The sequence below is a fragment of the Benincasa hispida genome, chromosome 1, assembly GCF_027475165.1.
Source record: "Benincasa hispida cultivar pf3 chromosome 1, pf3_genome.v1.1, whole genome shotgun sequence".
Lineage (NCBI taxonomy): Eukaryota > Viridiplantae > Streptophyta > Magnoliopsida > Cucurbitales > Cucurbitaceae > Benincasa > Benincasa hispida.
This window is the reverse complement of record NC_143478.1, coordinates 53,215,336-53,235,773: the sequence shown is the minus strand read 5'-3', so window position 1 is coordinate 53,235,773 and position 20,438 is coordinate 53,215,336. Positions and strand designations below refer to the sequence as shown.

The window sequence follows — 20,438 nt, the reverse complement described above, 5'->3', positions numbered from 1 at the left end:
CCATCGCATAGCTCATCGTCTAGTGATCTCTCGCTGTCGCTTATCATCTAACGATCTCACTGTTGCTCATCGTTTAGCGCATAGCCCGTCACTTAGCACCTGCGCCCATCGTCTAGCACTCATCGTTTAGTGCTTGCATCTATCGCCTAGCTCAATGCCCATCGTCTAGCGCAATGCCCATCGTCTAGCGCTTCGCCCATCATGTAGTGCTATCGCTTATCGTGTAGCACCATCGCCTAGCACATCGTCTTGCGCATCGTCTTGCGCATCATCTAATGCTGCAAGCAGCTATGCGATCGTCCGCGCACAACGCTCCAATGCCCAGCGCCCATGCTCGCGCACACCTGATGCTACCGCACACATAATAACCTCCAAGACTTAGTTGTTGCATGCCCTGTACAACGCATAGTGTTGCTAGCTCTCAAAACGCTCCTCTCGGCATGCACAACCAACGCATGCCTTCTCTTCTCTCGGCCACACTTAGCTTCTTTAAGAGCCCAACTAACCTCTCAAACAGGTAAGGCCAACACACTTGGCTTAACTCTAACGCCTAGTACAAGGCCAATGCATGGGCAACCTTTGTCATGCCAACGCTTTGTCCAACATGCGTCCAAGCTCAATGCATGGTTATTCTTAGCTTTAATACTTAATTCCTTATAACCTCTACAAAATTTACCTCATTAGAGCCTTATGCGTTAATGCTTCCTAACACCAAACGCATGATTTTCTTTTAGCTTCATACTTAGCCAAATTTTTACTAGTTTAAGGCTCAACTCAAAGCTACTCAACAAATCTATTCCAACACTTAGAATTTTCCTTCTCTTCAACACATGATTTAACTTATACTTAGTTAGTTCCCTTAATTACTTGCTTAAGTAGGGAAATTGAGATCTGGGTTTCACAATAGCTGAGAAACAGGGCAGCGTTACCACGCTTTCCTTCAGCCTCGCAATGTTACGAACGAAAAGATAAAAAATCTACGCACGCACCTTTTTGCAAAAGAGCGTCAAGCCAACGTTACTCCAGGGTTGCAACACTGCAACCTACAACCATTAAAAACTAATTTTCCAGAAATTCATGTGGGGAGAGAAATCAATTTTTATGTAGAGAGAGGAAAAGTAAGAATGAAAATTGAGAGAGAAACCCACGAAATTTATTTTTCTTGAGAGATTCATTGTAAAATTTACAAGTTTTTTTCATGAATACTTCATGAATTCAATCATTTCTTCAATGGATTCTTCCAATTTTTTTTCGGTTCATGGCTAGGTAAGTAATTTTTCTTGGGAAATCTTTTAATCTAGGTTGAATTTCTTGAGCTCTCTTCTGTATTGTTATGAATTTCTTCATTCGTGAATGTTCTTGAGTGCAATTTCAATAGAAATTAGTAGGAAAAAGTTTACACCTTAATTCTACTAAATTATTGTTAGCAAATCTTGCATGTCACTAATGCATAAAATTAAGATCAGTTGCAAAAATTGAGAATTCTTATTTTCATTAGGACTTCCTTTCCGAAATAAATCCTTGAAATCCCTAGTTTAGATCATTCAAACAAATCGTTTTTGAAAATAACTCTAGTATTTCTTGAATGTTGTAATCAAGAAAACTCTAGTTTCTAAAGCAACCTAAGAAAAGAACATGAAAATTTGCTTAATTGAAATATTTTTGACTTAGGTTAGTGCTAATTAGTATTGAGCATGTTAATTAGCTAATTGGGCCTTTAAAGTTTTTATCCTATTGGGTTACAAAATGTTGAATTTTCATAAACTTCTTCAAGATCGATGATAAGATGAAACCTAGTTAACAAAGATTTTTCAAGAGTCTCTCTCTAACGTATCTTCACTAAAAAAAAAAAAAAATTGTGGTACAATTCTTGTCTCATTCATTTGCATTTATTTTGATTTTACTTTGATGGTTAAAAACCAACAAAGCCTCCCCCCACCCCCTAAAATTTGGATTTCAAAACTCAATTTTGCCAAATTAAAAGAGGTTCTCTATGGATCGACCTCGTACTCGCTATATCTACTTGTTAGAGTAAGTTGTTGTACGTGTTTAGAATTTTATTTGTTTAGGGCTAAGTTTGAAATTAACGACATCATTTTTGTTCTGAACATAGTGATTGAAGACTCTAAAGAATCTAGAGAGAATTCTCAAAACTATCAGAAGAATTTATGAACTCCTGTAGACTGGACATTCATGGGTTACATTCTTCAAATGAAGCGTATGCATTCAACATGGAGGATCAAATGATCATGTATTAGAAATTGAACCATGTTTGCATACATCTGTTACCATAATTACTTTAAATCTATATTAAATAAATTAACCCAGGATCATTCATGCTAAATTGCCATGAATAAATAATATACCGGATTCAATTAAGATTGATGATAGCTTCAAGATGACTATAGTCTTCCTCAACCGAAACTTTGAATGCCCTTAATGGGATCTCTCTGGATGAGAATAAAGAATGACTGAGTGTGTATTGTTTTGGCATATTGAGAACCATATAAGATCTCTTTATATACTAGTTCAATCAGGGTTCACATTAAACCCTAATTAACTAGGAATGAGCTTTTATCCATTAAGTCCATATTCAATAAGGAATCTATGGTCTTAATTAATTAGATCACACAATAGGACTTATTCTGATAAAATAACTCAATGTGATAAAATATTGATCCACATACATAGCCGATACTTTAATTAATATATAATTATTTAAATACTTCTAACAATCTCCCACTTGGGCTATGTCTGTGTACCTGATGTAATTAAATAACATAACCCTTAAGACCGCATAAAACAAGTTATTTCAATAATAAAATTCTCCTTTAGTTCAATCTGGTTCATCTCTTGTATCAGTACGGAATCAAGGCGACTTTTGTCACTACACTTATAATTAAACCTTCCTTGATCACCAGCTCTAATACATTCAATGACATAGATCAAGTATAAATGGATAGCATGGGAACTACATATAAAGTGATCTAGATCATGCTTGTTTCCATCTTGTCTAAATTCTTTGGTGAGATCATTCTTTAAAAAAAAAAAAAAAAAAAAAAAAAAAACTTTACGCTAAACCACATTTTGCAAAATTGCATGCATGATAAACAAGATTAGATAATAAAACATGTACCATCAACTTTATTCTAAATAGAAAATAAACAAATTAAGGTCAAAGAACATCCTCAATGATAAACTCCCACTAAACCGTGGAATCAGAAAAATGACTAATACGCATGTGAGCAACATGCTCATGAAAACTTTAGGTGGTAAACTTATGTCAATCGATCTACCAACATAGAGTTCGTTCCTATATGTTCTATCGAAATTTGACCATTATAAACTCTTTATTTCACAACAAGAAACTTCACGTCTGTATGTGTTGACTTTATATTGCTTCTATCGTTGTTGGATTACATTACTGCTTGTATTGCTTCTATTGTTGTTAGATTACATTATTGTCAACTTATTGTCACAAAATAATTTTAGTGGTCTTTGTATGCTAACTACTATCCTCAGCACATTGACAAAATTTCACAACCATATTCCATGATTGGATGCCTCATAACATGCTATAAATTCCGTAGTGATGGTAGAAGAAGTCATAAGTATTTGTTTAATACTTTTTCAGGATACAACTCATCCAGCCAATATGAAGATACAACCTGAAGTTGATCGTAAATTATCTTGGCATCCACCATAAAATCCATCTAATTCAAATTAATAATTCAAGGCAATTAACCAAATTGTTGACAAATTCAACAACCTTATTTCAATATTAAGACAATTTATCAACTAATTCCCAATTTATCAAAAAATTCCTAAAATAGGAATCACCCTCCATGTCGCAACCATGCAATATATTTTTTTAATTCTTTAAATTATTTAAACGTCTCTACCGAAAATTGAATCAATATCATTAATAAATGAATATAAACCAACAATTTAACATGAAAATCACGCTCTGATACCATTTGTTAGCATACTTACTTTAAATCTATATTGAATAGGCTAACCATAGGATCGTTCATGCTAATTTATCAAGTATAAATAACATATCATATTCCAATAAGATTGATGATAGCTTTAAGATGACTATAGTCTTCCTCAATCAAAACTCCGAATACCTTTAGGATCTCTCTCTAGATTGGATTTAAGAAAGACTGCGTATTATTTTGGTATATTGGGGACCATAGTCCTAAGGTCTAATCGAGGTTCCATTTAACCCTAATGAACTAGAAATGAATTTATATCCATTTAGTCCATACTCAATTAGGAATTAGATCCGAGCCTAATCTAATAAAATAACCAATGTGATAAAATTTTAATCTTACATACATGGTCCATATTTTAATTATACGTATTATTATTTAAATACATCTAACAACATTTACATAAACTCAAGTTCAACTTCATAAAACACATCTTCCAAAAATCTCGTGCAAACAATAATTAGGTACTAGAAACTACTTTATGATTTATTTAAAGAACAAAAAAGTAAATTTGGACATTTAATTGAAAATTTAAGGACTCATTCTAACGTTGAGATCAAAGTAGTATGTTTGAAAATATGAATTGCGTTTTGAACAAGATTGACAACTTTTTCTTTAAACTTTGATTTAGTTTACAAGAATAGAAGAAAAGTGAGGAAAGTAGAGTTGCATATATATAATGAAACAGAGAGGGAGTGTACAGCATACTGCAATGCAACACTTTATTAGACGCTTGCTTCCATTTCATGCAAACCATTTTTTCATTTCTCAAACTCACTGTTTTTCTTTCACAATCGTAATTCAATCTTCTCCCAGATCTTTCTCTTCACCATCTTCCCATTCAACCATTCATCATTCGCAATCCAAGAACCATCGAAATAAACTCTGCCTCTAATTCTACTTCTGAATGCCTTTCGTTTTCCCTCTAATTTCTTCCCCGATTTCCCATTTCCCTACAAAATCCCTCGATTTCTGATCTGGGTCTCTCTTTTTTCTTTCGATAGGTTACTCAAAATCAATCAATGGAGCTTCAACCTCAAGATCATCAAGAACAGAAGCAGCACCTCTGTAAGCTCTGCAACAAGAGCTTCTCAAATGGCAAAGTCTTGGGCGGCCATATGAGGTCTCATCGCAGCAACCAAAATCCACCCAAAAAGCGCAAAAAGAACTCAATCCCCGGTTCTTATAGCCTGAGAGAAAACCCCAAAAAGTCCTGGAAATTCTCAGCTCCAAATGGGGAAAATGGCGAAACCCTTTTGCAAGAAAATCAATGCAAAATATGCGGCAAAGGGTTCGATTCCTCTAAAGCGTTATTTGGGCACATGAGGCATCATTCTGGAAGAAGAAAGGAACTGATCCGCCGATGTAAAGAATGTAATAAGGAGTTCGAAAATCTCAAATCTCTCAGTTCTCATATGAAGTCTCATTGTCAATCGTCTGTCGCTGGCGGCGGCCAATCGGACGGTGAAACTTTGGGGCTTTTGCGGCGGAAGAGATCCAGAAGGACGAGGTGTAAGTTAGGTGGTTCCAATTACCCTTATTGCTGTTCTTCCTCTTCTTCTGATTTGATTGAATATTCATCTTCTTCTGTTGTTGATGTAATCGAACCTGATGTTGAAGAGTTAGCTGTCTGTTTGTTGATGCTGTCCAAAGGGGTGGGTAATTTTGGGGCTGAGTTTAGTTCTGAATCTATTGGTGGTAGTCATTTTAGTGGTTTTGAAGCTAAATCACCATTGAATAGAACAGCCCATTATGAAGTAGAATTAGAAGAAAGAGTTAAAATGGAATTCCAAGAAGTTGGATACCATTATGCCGAGGTTGAATTGGGGATGCCAAAGCTTGATGATGATGATGAATCTGGAATTGGATTTTGTGAAATAGTGAGGGAAAATGAGTTGAAATCTTTAAAGAAAGGTGAGATTGAAGATTTTTGTGTGAAAGGTTGTGATGTGGAAATGGAGGGGAATCATCAGTGTGATGTGTGTTTGAAGGTGTTTGGATCAGGGCAGGCATTGGGAGGCCACAAGAGAGCTCATCTTTTGAAACCCAGCTTAATGGAGCTTGAAGAAGAAGATGATAATGAAAATAAAGATGAAGATGGAGATGAAGAAGAGGATGACGATGATGAGTTCAAGCCATGGTTGAATGGAGATGATGAAAATGAGCAACAGCAGCAGGTGATGGGTCTGGTTTCTTCAAACTGACTCCATTTCTTTTCATCAAGTAAATAACATGTGAATTGAATATTGCTTTTGCTCCCTCATTTTTTGATGCTTTAGCTAACTAGTTCTTGCTGTTGCATACTCATTCCATTTCAACCATTTTGTTGATGACTTACCAAAAATTCTGCTTTGGGATTGTAATATGAGTATTTTCTGCAATTTTGATCTATATCATTTCTTGGAATTCTCATTTTTGCCATTTTTGATGCGGTATAATTAGAACCATCCACAAACCATAAATTACTGTTTTCTCCAAAACGGTCATATATATATGAATTTTCCTAAAATGTAGTTGGAGACTTTAATATATATAAAAATTAAATGGTAAACTAAAATAGGCACCAAAATGATTGGAGTCTTGACTCAAATGTAATTTAAAATTATTATTATTATTGTTCCTTTTCTCTCTCCTCCTCTTTGTGAACGTGATCTCAAGTGTGTCCAACACGGTACTAAAGAGCTCAAGTTTATGAAAAGAAAGTGTTGTTTGAAGATCTGAGGATATAGTAAGTGATGTTTAAGCAATATAGTTCTATCTGATGGATAAAGAGCACATGAAATGGTCGTGTAGATTTGAGCTTTTGGGGGAATGTACATTATATATATCCTCTCAAGATATGTGCCCCACAAATTTAATGCAACATTTTCATCTTTAAAACAAAACCATATCTTTTCCTTCGATAATACTCATAAACATTTTAATGTTGCAATAATACTTTTAATTTTTCAAAAGAAATTAAAAAATTCACGTACATATATTATAAAATCGTTATAACTTTACAATAGTACACTTGAACTTTTAAAAGTTTATTAAAAATCTAGAGTACTCTTATTGTGAGTATACGGATAGGAATCATTAATGTGTACCCCATCACCTCCCTCTTCGATTGCATCTCTTCCTTTTGTTTCACTCTATGGTCTAACCTTGCCTTATTTTTTTCCTCTCTTCTTCAATACTCTCTTAATCTCCTTCTTTCTTTCCCAATTTCTAAAACTACCATCTTCAATCAAGAGAGATTATTGCAAGAAGAAAAAAATAATGAAACAACTAGTGGATTCTCCATATTTAAATGTTTTAACAAAGTTGTATATGTCAATAGATGAGAGTAAGAGTAATAATTTTAGTACATATATGTTTGGATTTTTTACATATAAAAAGAGATAAGTTATATGTTTGGATTTTTTACATATAAAAAGAGATAAGTTGAGAATATGAGTAATAATTTTGAGGACAACCAATGGGAAGGAAGGAAAGAAAGCATAGAGTTGCCAAAATTATTAGATACAAAGATTTAGACGGTTCGTTTCCAATTCAAATTGGTCTATTTATTAATTGTGGTCAGTTCGAAGGAAAAATCTCAATGATCGAAGTTGATGTTTTTTTTCTTTCTCATTTTTTACTCGGTACGTAATTTTTTTTTTCAGTTTTTGAGGAAATATTGTAATTTTGGGACTTTATGAGATTTGCTGGGATTTTTTAAGTTTTGAGTATTTTTTGGTTGTGGATAAAATTGGTGAAAAAAATTAGACAAATTGCAGGAGAGGAGAGATAAGATTAGTATATAGGTTTCAAATTCGACGTCAAAATTGTTATTGAATATGTAAATTACACTAAATCCAATAAACTAAGATTCATGGCTATTACATGAATAATTGGACTTTATGTGGAGACATAAGAATGAATCAAGTTCATATAGATAGCCAAAATGGTCTATAGTATATGAATAATGTTGGGTACCTTATTCTGGTAACACCATTACACGCAACCTACTTTGTATTTAGTACAAACGATGTGATCCTGAATCGTTCATGTGGAGACATGCAAGTGGGGGTGTCTTATGCAATGAGTTTGCATAAGACTGGACCAAGAAACAAGTCACTCTTACTTTATAACATTGTGTCTTGTTCAAGACTAGCTAGGACTATGAGATAGATAAATCTAAGGCAAGTAGAAGAAATACTGGATATCTGATGCCTTAGTTTATTGTGTTTATTCTCTTATACTCAACATTGTATATATTTGTATATATGTAAACCCACTGGAATTTTAGTTGAAGTGGGAGTTCATTGGGTTTTATGTCCTAAAACTCGCAGTTTGTAAAATTAAACATGAATATTTGCAAAAAAGATGTTATTGAGGTGTTATTCAATAAACATGTTAATGAATATGTAAATTTCACTACAAATAAAATAAGATCCATGGTTATTACATGAACACTTGGACTTTATGTGGAGACATAAGAATGGATCAAGTTCAAGTAGATAGCCAACACGGTCTATAGTATACAAATAAAATTGGGTACCTTATTTTGGTAACACTATTGAACATGACCCACTTTGTATTTAGTACAAATGATGTGATCCTTAATCGTTCATGTGGAGAAATGCGAGTGGGGGCATCCTATGCAATGAGTTTGCGTAAGACTGGACCAAAAAACAAATCACTCTTACTTTATAACAGTGTTTGTTAAAAATTGACTATTTTAAAGTGGTGACCTTGGTAACTTGACCTTAATCCTAAACTAACTATGAAATCTCGTTTATTCAAGATTCTCCTTTGATTTGCATGGGTGAGAGTTGGTGCAACAGCGCCAACTTAATAAACCTCCTATTTCAGGGGTAAGACCGGGTACTTAGCTGGGGACATAGGTACAAGAAGGAATTCATTCCTACCCATTTGGGATGGTAGAGAGGTTGTTCTCTTAAGTACTGATTCCAGGTCTTGAACAAGGGGCCCCACCCTCTCATTCCTTCAAAAGGACTCAGATTGGTGATTAGATCACAAACCAATTCTTCATTAAAGGATCAATGAAACTTATGGAGCAAGATGTAATCTTGAGGGTAAAACAACATTTGACACAATCGTTATTACGAACAACCTGTGAAGGGTCGACTTTGAAGGAACTCTTATCAAAGATACCAATGAGCGGAAGCAAGATCATTCCAAATTCATCGTGACAGAATTACAAGCATTCACAAACATACAAAGTAGTTATGCATTTCAGAACAAACTACAACATGCTTTTAATAATTACACAGGAACGAGAGAATTACCTTTGAAGAAATTTTCTTCTGTTTTTCTCTCGCTCTCGTCAAAAACTGGGACTAGCACCTCTCGCTATCGCTGCAATAAACGAACAGTCTTCTCCACGAACAAGCAACAACTAGGACACCACCACTCAGTGACCTCGGTATTCTCGAAGTGAGAATCTAAGAGGTGTGGGCTCTGTTGGATTTGGTAGAGGAAAGGAGGAAAGAACGATCACACTTAATGACCAAACAAGTGGGAGAGGTTTGTGTCTATCTTATAGACTTGTGCTTAATTGTTTGAAAATGTACACGATCGTTTAGTAAAATAGGTTTGATTGTTTAGACGATCGTTTAGTGAATCTTGCTCAGGCGCGTGATCGCTTAGTAAAAGCTATACGATTGTTTAGACAAATGCACGTGTACACGATCGTTTAATCAACACTTGAAGCTGTCATGTAGTCTGTCGTGAGCTAAACAATAGGCAATGTATTCTTGTGAAGCAATTATGTGATACTATTACAAAATGAAAACATTTTTCATTTTATCCTTTCAGTTATGAAAACTGAATAAAACCTCCCACTTTCACGCACGGTTATGGAGAAACCACCAACAATTATCTCATAACTGTTTAATATAAATAAATATAATAACTAACTTATAATATTATATTTATAACCTATAGTTTTAATATCACATCATATGCAACATTTAAACCATAGTCCTTTTCTCCTTTACTTGATATAAATAATATTTATATCATTTTTCAACAATTAATGCATCACATACATCATGTCAATTATATCATATATAATTGAACCAGTTTAATCATATCATATATAATCAAACTCACTTACCCAAAAACTTATTCTCAACTTGAATTCATTGAGCTATGATGCATAGTGAATGTGATGAAATGATGGCGTGTAATTGCAATAATGGTTTATACGTTGCACATGCAAGTTTTTGATGACCGAAATTTAATCTTTATCTAACTCTAACGCATAACTTGTGAATGAAATGAATGATGTGCTAAATGTGCTCACGTGCATTGCGATAAAGACATTTTATGCGATACTACGTCTAAGTGTATGCGTTGATAGTGATATGCTTGTAGTATGCGATGAAGTAATGCATGTCACAAGTTTCCTTGCACTAAAACCAAGTATAATTCCAACACAAGTTTCTCAGAATGATCCGAGGTCGAACACGGGGATTGTTGTCGTTAATGTGATACTTATGTGATACATGCGACCGGTTTTGATAATGAATAAAGAATGTTGGTTTGTACAAAAATATAAATTGCGATGAAAGTAAAAATGCATTGATAAAGTAAATTCCTAAACTACTATGATACATGATACAAGATACATGATACATGATACAGGGGTCGAGGACTGGTTGTGAAGTTGTACAAAAGAATCGATGGATGCGATGGCAAGTCTTATGAATGAAGCAGAAAGAGAAAGAGTAAAGAGTAAAAACGTCGCAAGTTTGTCAATCGCGTTAAGGATGCAACTAAGGTTCCGCTTTCCCTTGGCGTACACCTCTCAGTGATCGGCCGCGTTCCCATATGTCCATGGTGAAATAGAGATGAACGTGATGAACGCAAAGTTGTTTCCATCTCTGGAAATACTTCTCGCTTTAGTTAATGCATTCTTCAAACCTTCTCTCGATAGGTGGAATAACATCTTCACTTCTGCTCTCACAGGTGAAGATGCCGTCGAGCATGCTTTAGCTAAACATAATTGATTCCTTAACACAAATTCGCTCACTCGCTTAGTTCTCACTTTTTACTCTGGGGATTAAGAACACATCATGGAGAAAATGAATGATAAATGTATGGAAAGAGACAAACAGATGATAATGGTGACGATGATAACATTTAATTCTAAAATTAAGCGTTTGATACATGTTTGTGAATGAAGGATTAAAGAAGATGAATACAGTAAATGAATTAGAGGATAGAAACAAATATGAAAAAAGTGTCAACGTCTTGACACAGATCCCGATCGGAGATTTGTGCTTGCCGGCATGTGGATTTGGTGGAGAGGAAAGCTTCCCTCTCAGGCTTGTTTTTCCGGTAGAATTGACCTTTGCACAGAGCTTCAACTTCGGGAATTGGAAGAATTCTCTACTCAGAGACTCACTTCTCAGCTTTATCTCGTAGTTCTCTCAGATTTACTCTGTAAGTCGCTTCAGACTAGCCTCTCTCTTAGTATCAGTACCAGTATATCATGCCTGTCTTTCAGCGAATATGAGGAAGCTATTTATAGGCGAGACCTTGGCTCTTTGAATTTGTAGTCCCCACTGTCTAATTATGGTAGTTCCTACAATGGCAGAATGGAAAATTCGTTTATGTTACGCGATCAATCCGTCAGAATTGCACAACTAAAAGCTGTACACTTGTCAGAATCGTCCGCAAATGCGTTGCTCTTTACATCTTTAATAACGCAAAATATAAGATAAAGAATATCGCAATAATTGACAAAGAATGATAAGAAAAGAGGCTAATGCAAATGGAAAGAATAGTTACTCAGTTGTATTAAAATTAACCAAGTATACAAAGAATTACAATTATCGCAATACACAAAATTTAAGCATGTACAAAAATCAAGGCATAGCTTCTATACATAAAAATAATGCAATGAATTTATCCTTTGTATTTTATTCAGACGAGTGCAAGGTTAAAGATTAACACCATGCATCCATTAACGCAAATGCATTTTTGCAGAGGACGGACAACAACGCATGCATCAGCGCAACACACCCCTTAACTCAGCGCATTTCTAGAGGACGGGCGCACTGTATTTCTACTGGCACAACACTACATCGACATAGTGCATTTTCGCTAAGGACGGGCGTAAAATACATACGCGCGCAACATACCCCTCGGCGCAATGCATTTGTGTAAGATGGATGCAAAGTGTATCTTGTTAGCGTAAGATGCATCCATCATTGCAATGCATACCGATTTTTATTTTTCTTTTTAATTCATAAAAAACGCAAGTCGATAAGACTTTGCGGTGTTCATTTTCTTTTAGTCAGTCATTCACAGTGATTTTAAGAACAACGCTACTAATGCAGAAAAATGAAGAAATTGAATAAAACATGGAAATAACACAATTGAATTAAATTGAAAGTAACCTCATAAAGCAGTAAAGGCTAATTCTAATAAGCAGTAAATAACGCAATGCAGAAAACAATAAAGAAAGAATTTAGTCATAGATGTAGGGATGTTGATTGAAGAAGTTTTTTTAGAGTTACCGCAATAGCATCCCCGCAAGCGGTCAATCCTGCTTGCCTAAGTTGATGGTCTCCATGCATCGTTCCACATTGCCCTCATAGTAGGGCTTAATTCATTGACCATTGACTTTAAATGCGTTGCTTCCATCTTCAATTGTTAGCTCCATTGCGCCATGGGGAAAGATAGTCTTGATGCGAAATGGCCCAGACTAGCGGGACTTCAACTTTCCTGGAAACAATCGCAAATGCGTGTTAAATAGAAGTACCTGTTGACCCTCGAAGAACGTCTGGTTGCTTATGTGGTTGTCATGCCACTTCTTGGTTCGCTCCTTATAAAGCTTGGCATTCTCGTAGGCATTCATTCGCCATTCGACTAGCTCGTTCAACTGCAACTTCTAGACTTCCTCAGCGCTTGATAGATCAAAGTTCAGCTTTTTGCTTGCCCACATTGCTTTGTGTTCAAACTCGATAGGCAGATGACAAGCTTTTCCGAAGACCAAAGCAAATGGGGACATGCCAATTGGAGTTTTGAAGGCAGTCTTATATGCCTATAGTGCTTCGTCAAGCTTGAGTGACCAATCCTTCCTGGAAGTACTGACTACCTTCTCCAAGATAGTCTTGATCTCTCTGTTAGAAATTTCTGCCTGCCCATTGGTTTGTGGGTGATATGCGGTTGCAACTCTATGGCTGACATTAAATTTTGTCAATAGGTTGGTGATGATGTGGTTGATGAAATGTGAGCCTTTATCGCTGATTAAGGCACGGGGCGTTCCATACCGGGTGAAGATATTTTTCTTAAGAAATTTCGCCACCATGGCCGCATTGTTTTTAGCACATGCGATGGCCTCAACCCACTTCGATACATAATCAACCACGACCAGAATGTATTGATGACCTTCTAAAGGCGAAAATGGGCCCATAAAGTCGATTCCCCATACATCAAATAATTCAATTTCCAAGATTGAAGTCAACGACATTTCATTTCTTATGGACATGTTCCCTGTTCGCTGGCATCTGTCACATTGCACGACATGGGCATGGGCGTCCTTAAATAGTGTTGGCCAAAAATAGCCACTTTGTAGGAATGTTGCGATGGTCCGCTGCCCCAAAATTTCTTCCATAAGAGGACTCATGACAAAGTTCCAAAATGTGCTTGGCCTCATGCTCAGGAACGCATCAACGCAAAATATGATTGGGTCCATGTCGATACAAGAAGGGGTCATCCCAAAAATAAAATTTTACTTTATGTCTCAGCTTCTTCTTCTGCTGGTATGAGTAGTCTTCTAGTACTTGGCCGCAAACTATGAAGTTTACAATGTCTGCATACCATGGAATATTAACGCATACCGACATAAGTTACTCGTCAGGGAATCTTTCTTCAATGTCTTTTTCTTTCTACTAAACCTCACAATTTTCTAGCCGTGATAGATGATATCTGCGACTTGGTTCTCAGTGCCCTTCCGATTTTTAATCTCTAGGTCAAATTCTTGCAGGAGTAATACCCACCTTATCAGTCTTGGTTTCGCATCCTTCTTTGTCGTAAGGTATTTGATCGCAAAATGATCAGTATACACCACTACATTGATTCCAATTAAGTACTGTAAAAATTTCTCCAGCGCAAATACCACTACGAGCATTTCTTTTTCTGTGGTCGTATAATTTTCCTACGTAACATCTTGCTAGCATAATAGATAGGATGCAAAATCTTGTCCTTGCGCTGACTCAAGACTGCACCCACTGTATATCCACTGGCATCACACATCAACGCAAACAGTTGCGTCCAATCCGACGCAATCAGAATAGGTGCGGTGATGAACACATTTTTTAGCGTGTGGAATGCTTCGGCGCATGCATCATCAAAATCATATTCACAGTCAATCATGAGGAGTGCACTTAGGGGTCTTGCGATCTAAGAAAAGTTGCAGATGAATCTTCAATAAAACCCCGCATGTCCCAAAAAACTTCTTAGTGTTTTCACATTGACCGGTGGTGGTAACTTGGAAATTGTGTCGATTTTTGCTTAATCAACTTCCAATCCTGCCTTTGATATCTTGTGACCTAGCATGATTCCTTCTTTAACCATGAAATGGAATTTCTCCCAGTTCAGAACAAGATTCGTTTCAACGCATCTCTTCAAGAATCTTTTAAGATTTGATAAATAGGAGTCATAAGTGTTGCCAAAAACTGAAAAGTCATCCATAAATATCTCGACTGACTCCTCCAAGAAATCTGAAAATATTGCCATCATACACCTTTGGAAGGTACCTGGTGCATTACAGAGTCCAAATGGCATGCAACGGAATGTAAATGTGCCAAATGGGCACGTGAAAGTTGTCTTATCTTGATCTTCCGGTGCAATCGCAATTTGGTTATACCCTGAGTAGCCGTCAAGAAAAAAAAAAGAATTCATTCCTCGACCTAACATTTGATCAATAAATGGGAGTGGAAAGTGGTCCTTCTTCGTGGCCAGATTTAATTTGCGGTAATCCATACATATTCTCCACCCCGTAGTTATCCTTGTAGGAATTAACTCATTCTTGTTGTTGGTGATGACTGTCATACCCCCTTTCTTTAGAATGCATTGCACTGGGCTTACCCAGATGCTATCAGATATAGGGTAAATGATGCCTGCATCAAGCCACTTCACTATTTCTTTCTTCACAACTTCCCTCATGGCAGGGTTCAAACGGCGTTGCTTCTCTATAGATCTTGTTTTTCCTTCTTCAAGACGAATCTTATGCATGCAATACGAGGGATTGAATCCTCGAATGTCTGCTGATAACTTGTAGAAATACAAGTTATTTATGCCATCTTATCTAGATATTGTGGCCAAAAGTTTGTGAATATGCACCGATTGTATGAAATTTAGCTTAGAATTACAATAATTATAAATGATCGCAATTACACCCACTAATACCATAAAGATGGAAGACAAGCCGGATTTTACTCTGTTTTGCAAGAAACCCAGTCACCGCTTGTGCTCAAGGCTCACGAGAAACTGATCAATGCATCTCTGTCACATTGCACCTGTTAATCACCAATGAAGAGACGATTACCGCAATGACGGCACAATGCAACAGTCGATCCAGAGCTAACTTTCAACCGCATGTGGTAATAAAAAACAACACCGCGTGCGAATTCATGATCAAAAGATGCGACGGGGCAATGCAAAAGCAGAGGATTGAGACATGCGTACAACTAACGATTGTGCAGAATTGACGGTCTAATTGCATAACAGAAAGAATAATATCCCTCCATCTTCAAAATTACCATAACCATCATTGGGGACCACAAGGCCAGAGTCAAAGATCCTCACCTATAAATACCCCATAGATTTCAGAGACAAGATAGGCTACTTGATACGGGGCTAAGTGCTGCTAAACTGTTGAGAGAAAAGGCTGAGCTGAGTGCTTAAGTGAAGAAATCTAGGAAGAAGACGAGATAAGGCTGAGAGGTGAATCTCAGATCCAAACTGCCGAATACCCGATCGAAAGCTCTGTGCATAGATCTCTGCTACCAGTGAAGCAAGCCTGAGAGGGAAGCTCTTCCTACCATCAAATCCATCCTATCTGGCAAGCAGATCTCCATCGAATCAGTGCCAAGACATTGGCACTTGTTTGTATCTGTTCTATTTTTTTCATCATTGTATTTCACTTTCTCATTCTCTTTTCATTCACACATCATGTATCAGATGCTTAATAGACATATTAAATGTTTCGATAGCTTTCATATACCATTCTCTGTCTATTTCCGTTCCTCTATTAATCATTTTCTCCATGATGTCTTCTTAATCCCCTGATAGTTAATATGAATCAAACAAGTACTTAATCTGTGTTAAAGGTATAAAATGCGTTTAGCTAAGGCATGCTAGATGGCATCTTCACTTGTAAGAGCAGAAGTGAAGATGCCATTCTAATCTATCGAGAGAGGGTTAGAAGAATGCATTAACTAAAACGGGTAGTACTTCCAGACATGGAAGCAACCTTGCGTCATTACGTTATTCTCTGTTTCACCACAGACATGTGGGAACGTGGCCGATCACTGAAAGGTGTACACCAAGAGAAGAGCGGAACAGTATTTCTAGCTTAAACACAATTGAGAACTTGCGTTGTTTATATTATTTATCTTTCTCTTTCTATTCTGTTCATAAGACTTGCCATCGCATTCCACGTCTTTGCACAACTTTCACAGCCAGCCTTGACCCCAACATCTTGTAGCATGAAGCCTGTATCTTGTATCATCTAGCTTAGGTTTATTGTATTTCATTTTATTATGCATCTTTACTGCTTTACTTTATTTTATCGCAATTTATATACCTGTACAAACATGTTTTTAAAGATTGAAAACCTGGTCGCATATATCATGAACATACCACAATAACCTAAAACAGTACCTGAGTTCGACCTCGGATCACATCGAGAAACTTGCGGTGGAATTACACTTGGTTCCATCGTAAGGAAACTTGTGACAACGCATGACATACTATGTGAACATCCATAATTAACGCATATCTACCAATAGTATTGCATCATTTCGAGCATAGCACATCATCAATCGTACCTATCAAAATCTGCATTACATCTGCTAAGGTCCATCCCAAGGCTTTTGTGTTGACATAAAATTAAGATATACAATGATGCACGCAAGATACAAGTCTATGTCCCCGTAACTAGTTCCTCGGCAACGACGCCATAAACTTGTTACGCTATTTTTTTAATCTTTTTATCTTTAAGCATGTGGACAAATATGAATATGAATGAATGAACTGCTTTATGCGATATTACTTCTAGATATGCGTTAATAATAAATGTTCTTCTAGTATGATGTGCGTTGTCACAAGTTTTCTTGTGTTGGAACCAAGTATAATTCCTCTGTAAGTTTCTTGGTGTGATCCGAGGTCGAACACAGAGACTGTTTGAGGTTATTGCGTTATATTTGTGATATATGCGACCAGGGGTTTTTCAATTTATAAAAGAGTTATGTACAAGTATTTAAACATGCGATAAAGTAAAGTAAAGTGGTAAAGATACGATAATAAAATAAATTGCAATAAAGTAAACCTAAACTAAGATGATACAAGATACAGGTTTCATGATACAAGATATCGAGGTTGAGGCTGACTGTGAAGATTATACCAAGATCGTGTTATGTAGTGGCAAGTCTTATGTACGAAGTAAAAAGATAACTAATATAAATAGCGCAAGTCCCAAATTGCGATAAAGCTATAAGTACGGTTCCGCTTTTCCCTTGGCGTACATCTCTCAGTGATCGGCCGCGTTCCCACATCTCTGTGGTGAAATAGGGAGGTTTGGAAGTATTACTCGCTTTAGTTAATGCATTCTTCTAACCTTCTCTCGACAGATGAGAATGGCATCTTCACTTCTGCTCTCACAGGTGAAGATGCCGTCTAGCATGCCTTAGCTAAATATATTAATCTCTTTAGCACAAATTATGTTACTTGTTTAATTCATATTAATCACCAAGGGATTAAGAAAACTTCATGGAGAAAACGATTAATGGAGGAACGGAGATAACAGAAAAGTGGAAATGGAAATGATCAATACATTTAATAACACTATTTAGCGTCTGATACATGATTTGTAAATGAAGAGATTAAGAAGATGAAATACAACTGATGAATAGAGTTAGAAACAAATACAAATAAGCGCCAACGTCTTGGGCCCGATCTGGATGGAGAGTTGCTTGCCCGCGTGGATGGATCATGCGAAAGGATGAGCTTCCCTCTCAGGCTGATAAGAGTTAAGTTGTGAAAGGCACTTACCCGTAGTTGGATACTTCGCATGACACCCGTGCAGGTAAGCCAAAATGAAAGTAAGTGGCCATGATCAATGCATAAGAGCAACTCCTCTGTCTGGCGCAAACCCAAATTAAGCCAAGGCAAGAGTTGAGTTGAATATGGCACGCAACCGAGGTTGTCTGTTCGCATGACACCCGTGGGGGCAAGCCAAAATGAAGAACGTAACCAGGTTCAACACCGCATGCTAATAATAAATCGCAGAGCTTAAATTGTTTTGAACGAATGCATTGTCAAAAGCTAAAAGCAAAGTTGCAGAGCATGAGTAAAGAGTTTTTGAGCAGAGGCTTGCCAAATTTAAGCTTAGAAAAGATCTTTTTGAAGAAGTAGCTAAAGTTGAGGAGAGCGTTGCTGCCACGGTTAAATGTATGAGTAAATTATATTCTGAGAGGCTAGTCATCGCAAAGGAAAGCCAGAGGGTGAATTATGAATTTCTTGAGTATAAGGCATGCTTAAAGACAAGCATGATTCTAAGTTTGGGGGTATGATGACGGGCAGAAATATGCGGTGATTATACTAAGAATATGAGGGTTGTTAAGTAGAATATGCGGTGATTATACTAAGAATTCATGAGAAAACGAGCTTGAGTCGATCGGCATTAAGAATCTCGGCTAACCCACTATTATGCATTATTATTCGTCCAATTGTTTATTTTTGTACCAAATGCAGGAATCGGTCACATGCGGTGAATCTTGCCATCGCAGAGGCGTCGCATACGTGATCGTATATGCTCAACGCATGGATGTTGCAGCCATTAACCGCATGCGTCCATCGCATAGAGGTTACGGCTACAGAGTATAACCATAATAGAGGGATGACCGCAAGGATGGATGAATGCGATGATACTTCGGAAACCAAGCATGAACGCATTCGTCGGGAGTATCAAAAGGTGGTGTTGACATTTCACCTACCACACCATTTGCAGCAGAGATTCAGAGTAGGTCCATCACGCCGTTAGCTGCAGAATTTCAGAGAAGGACCATTAATGTTGTCGACAATCAAGCTCTATAAATAGAAGCCTTAGAGCCCAACTTTAGATCATCCAAGGTTCCCTGCTTGAAGGCATCAAAGGTTTTCTGCCTTAGGGTAGATCCTTGTGATCCAGACCAAAGCGTGAGAAGATAGTCTTGAGAGTTTTTCATCCCTTCAACCATTCCGAGTGACGACCGGAGCTCCACTAAAGATAAATCTCGAGAGAGACTACTCCATCGCCCATCTATGGCACCATCGGCAGCCTTGACACACATATGATGGAAGCAAGACATTGCTTCCATTTGGCCCTCCATATCTCTTCTATCTTTGTATTGTTATACTTGTTGCTTAAGAGATTAATACATTTTGTGATCAATGGATTTCTATATTTTCCTTCGATTCCATCTCCATCTTCATTTACTTAGCATCCTTTACTTTCATTGCATCACTAAGTAAGACTGCTAGAGTATCGCATACTTAATCATGCGACATAGACATATGAAGCATGTAGCAAACCACCGAGAGTTGTGCGTTGCACAAGTGTTGTGAGAAAATCCTATTTGCTTAAGTGCGATGTTGTAGCAACACTTATCTATGAGCTGATCAGCGGTAGCTAACTACCCGAGAGGGTAAGTGGTGGAACGCATTAAGAAAAATAAGCAGTGTTCCTAGAGATAGGAATAATCTTATCTCAGCCATGTTTATGTAATTACCTTGTCTTATGAGTGCATCATTCATCATTTAGGCATACTTGAGAGAGTAATCTAAAAAAACCAAATCTAGGTTTGAGAGAGTCAGGTTGGATCACATAGGCAAGAATAGAGGCTTAGAGATAAGCTCTATTTGCTATTACACAGCGTATGCACCCTATAGATAGGATATGTGTGAACCCCGAATCCTAATTTCTCTACTTGAGTATATTCTCTATTGAGATCAGTGTAATGAGTAGGTTGATGTGGAAACTAGTGTGGAATGGTAGAGGAAAAAGTGGAGATTTGAAGAAAAGAGGAAATTTGGAAGTTTAAATTTTGGGAAAAAATTGGAAATTTGGTTAAGTATAGAATTTTGTGTGTTGATGCATTGGAAAAGTGGTTGGTGAAGTCATGCGGCTGAAGAAGAAAAAAGAAGATGATGCGTTGGAAGGCACACGAGTAGGCGAGG

The 20,438-nt window shown here is 36.9% G+C and overlaps 1 protein-coding gene across 1 annotated transcript; it reads left to right on the top strand.

Annotated features, from left to right (window-relative positions):
* Nucleotides 1–4,645: 4,645 nt before the first annotated feature.
* Nucleotides 4,646–6,416, top strand: LOC120087875 (zinc finger protein ZAT9-like). Its single transcript, XM_039044873.2, has one exon. The coding sequence runs from the start codon at nt 5,018–5,020 to the stop codon at nt 6,197–6,199; it is 1,182 nt and encodes a 393-aa protein (XP_038900801.1). The 5' UTR covers nt 4,646–5,017; the 3' UTR covers nt 6,200–6,416.
* The last annotated feature ends 14,022 nt before the right edge of the window (nt 6,417–20,438 follow it).

Bases quoted from the DNA above. Each gene is read 5' to 3' on its own strand.
- LOC120087875 (XM_039044873.2), top strand. From the start codon at position 5,018: ATGGAGCTTCAACCTCAAGATCATCAAGAACAGAAGCAGCACCTCTGT.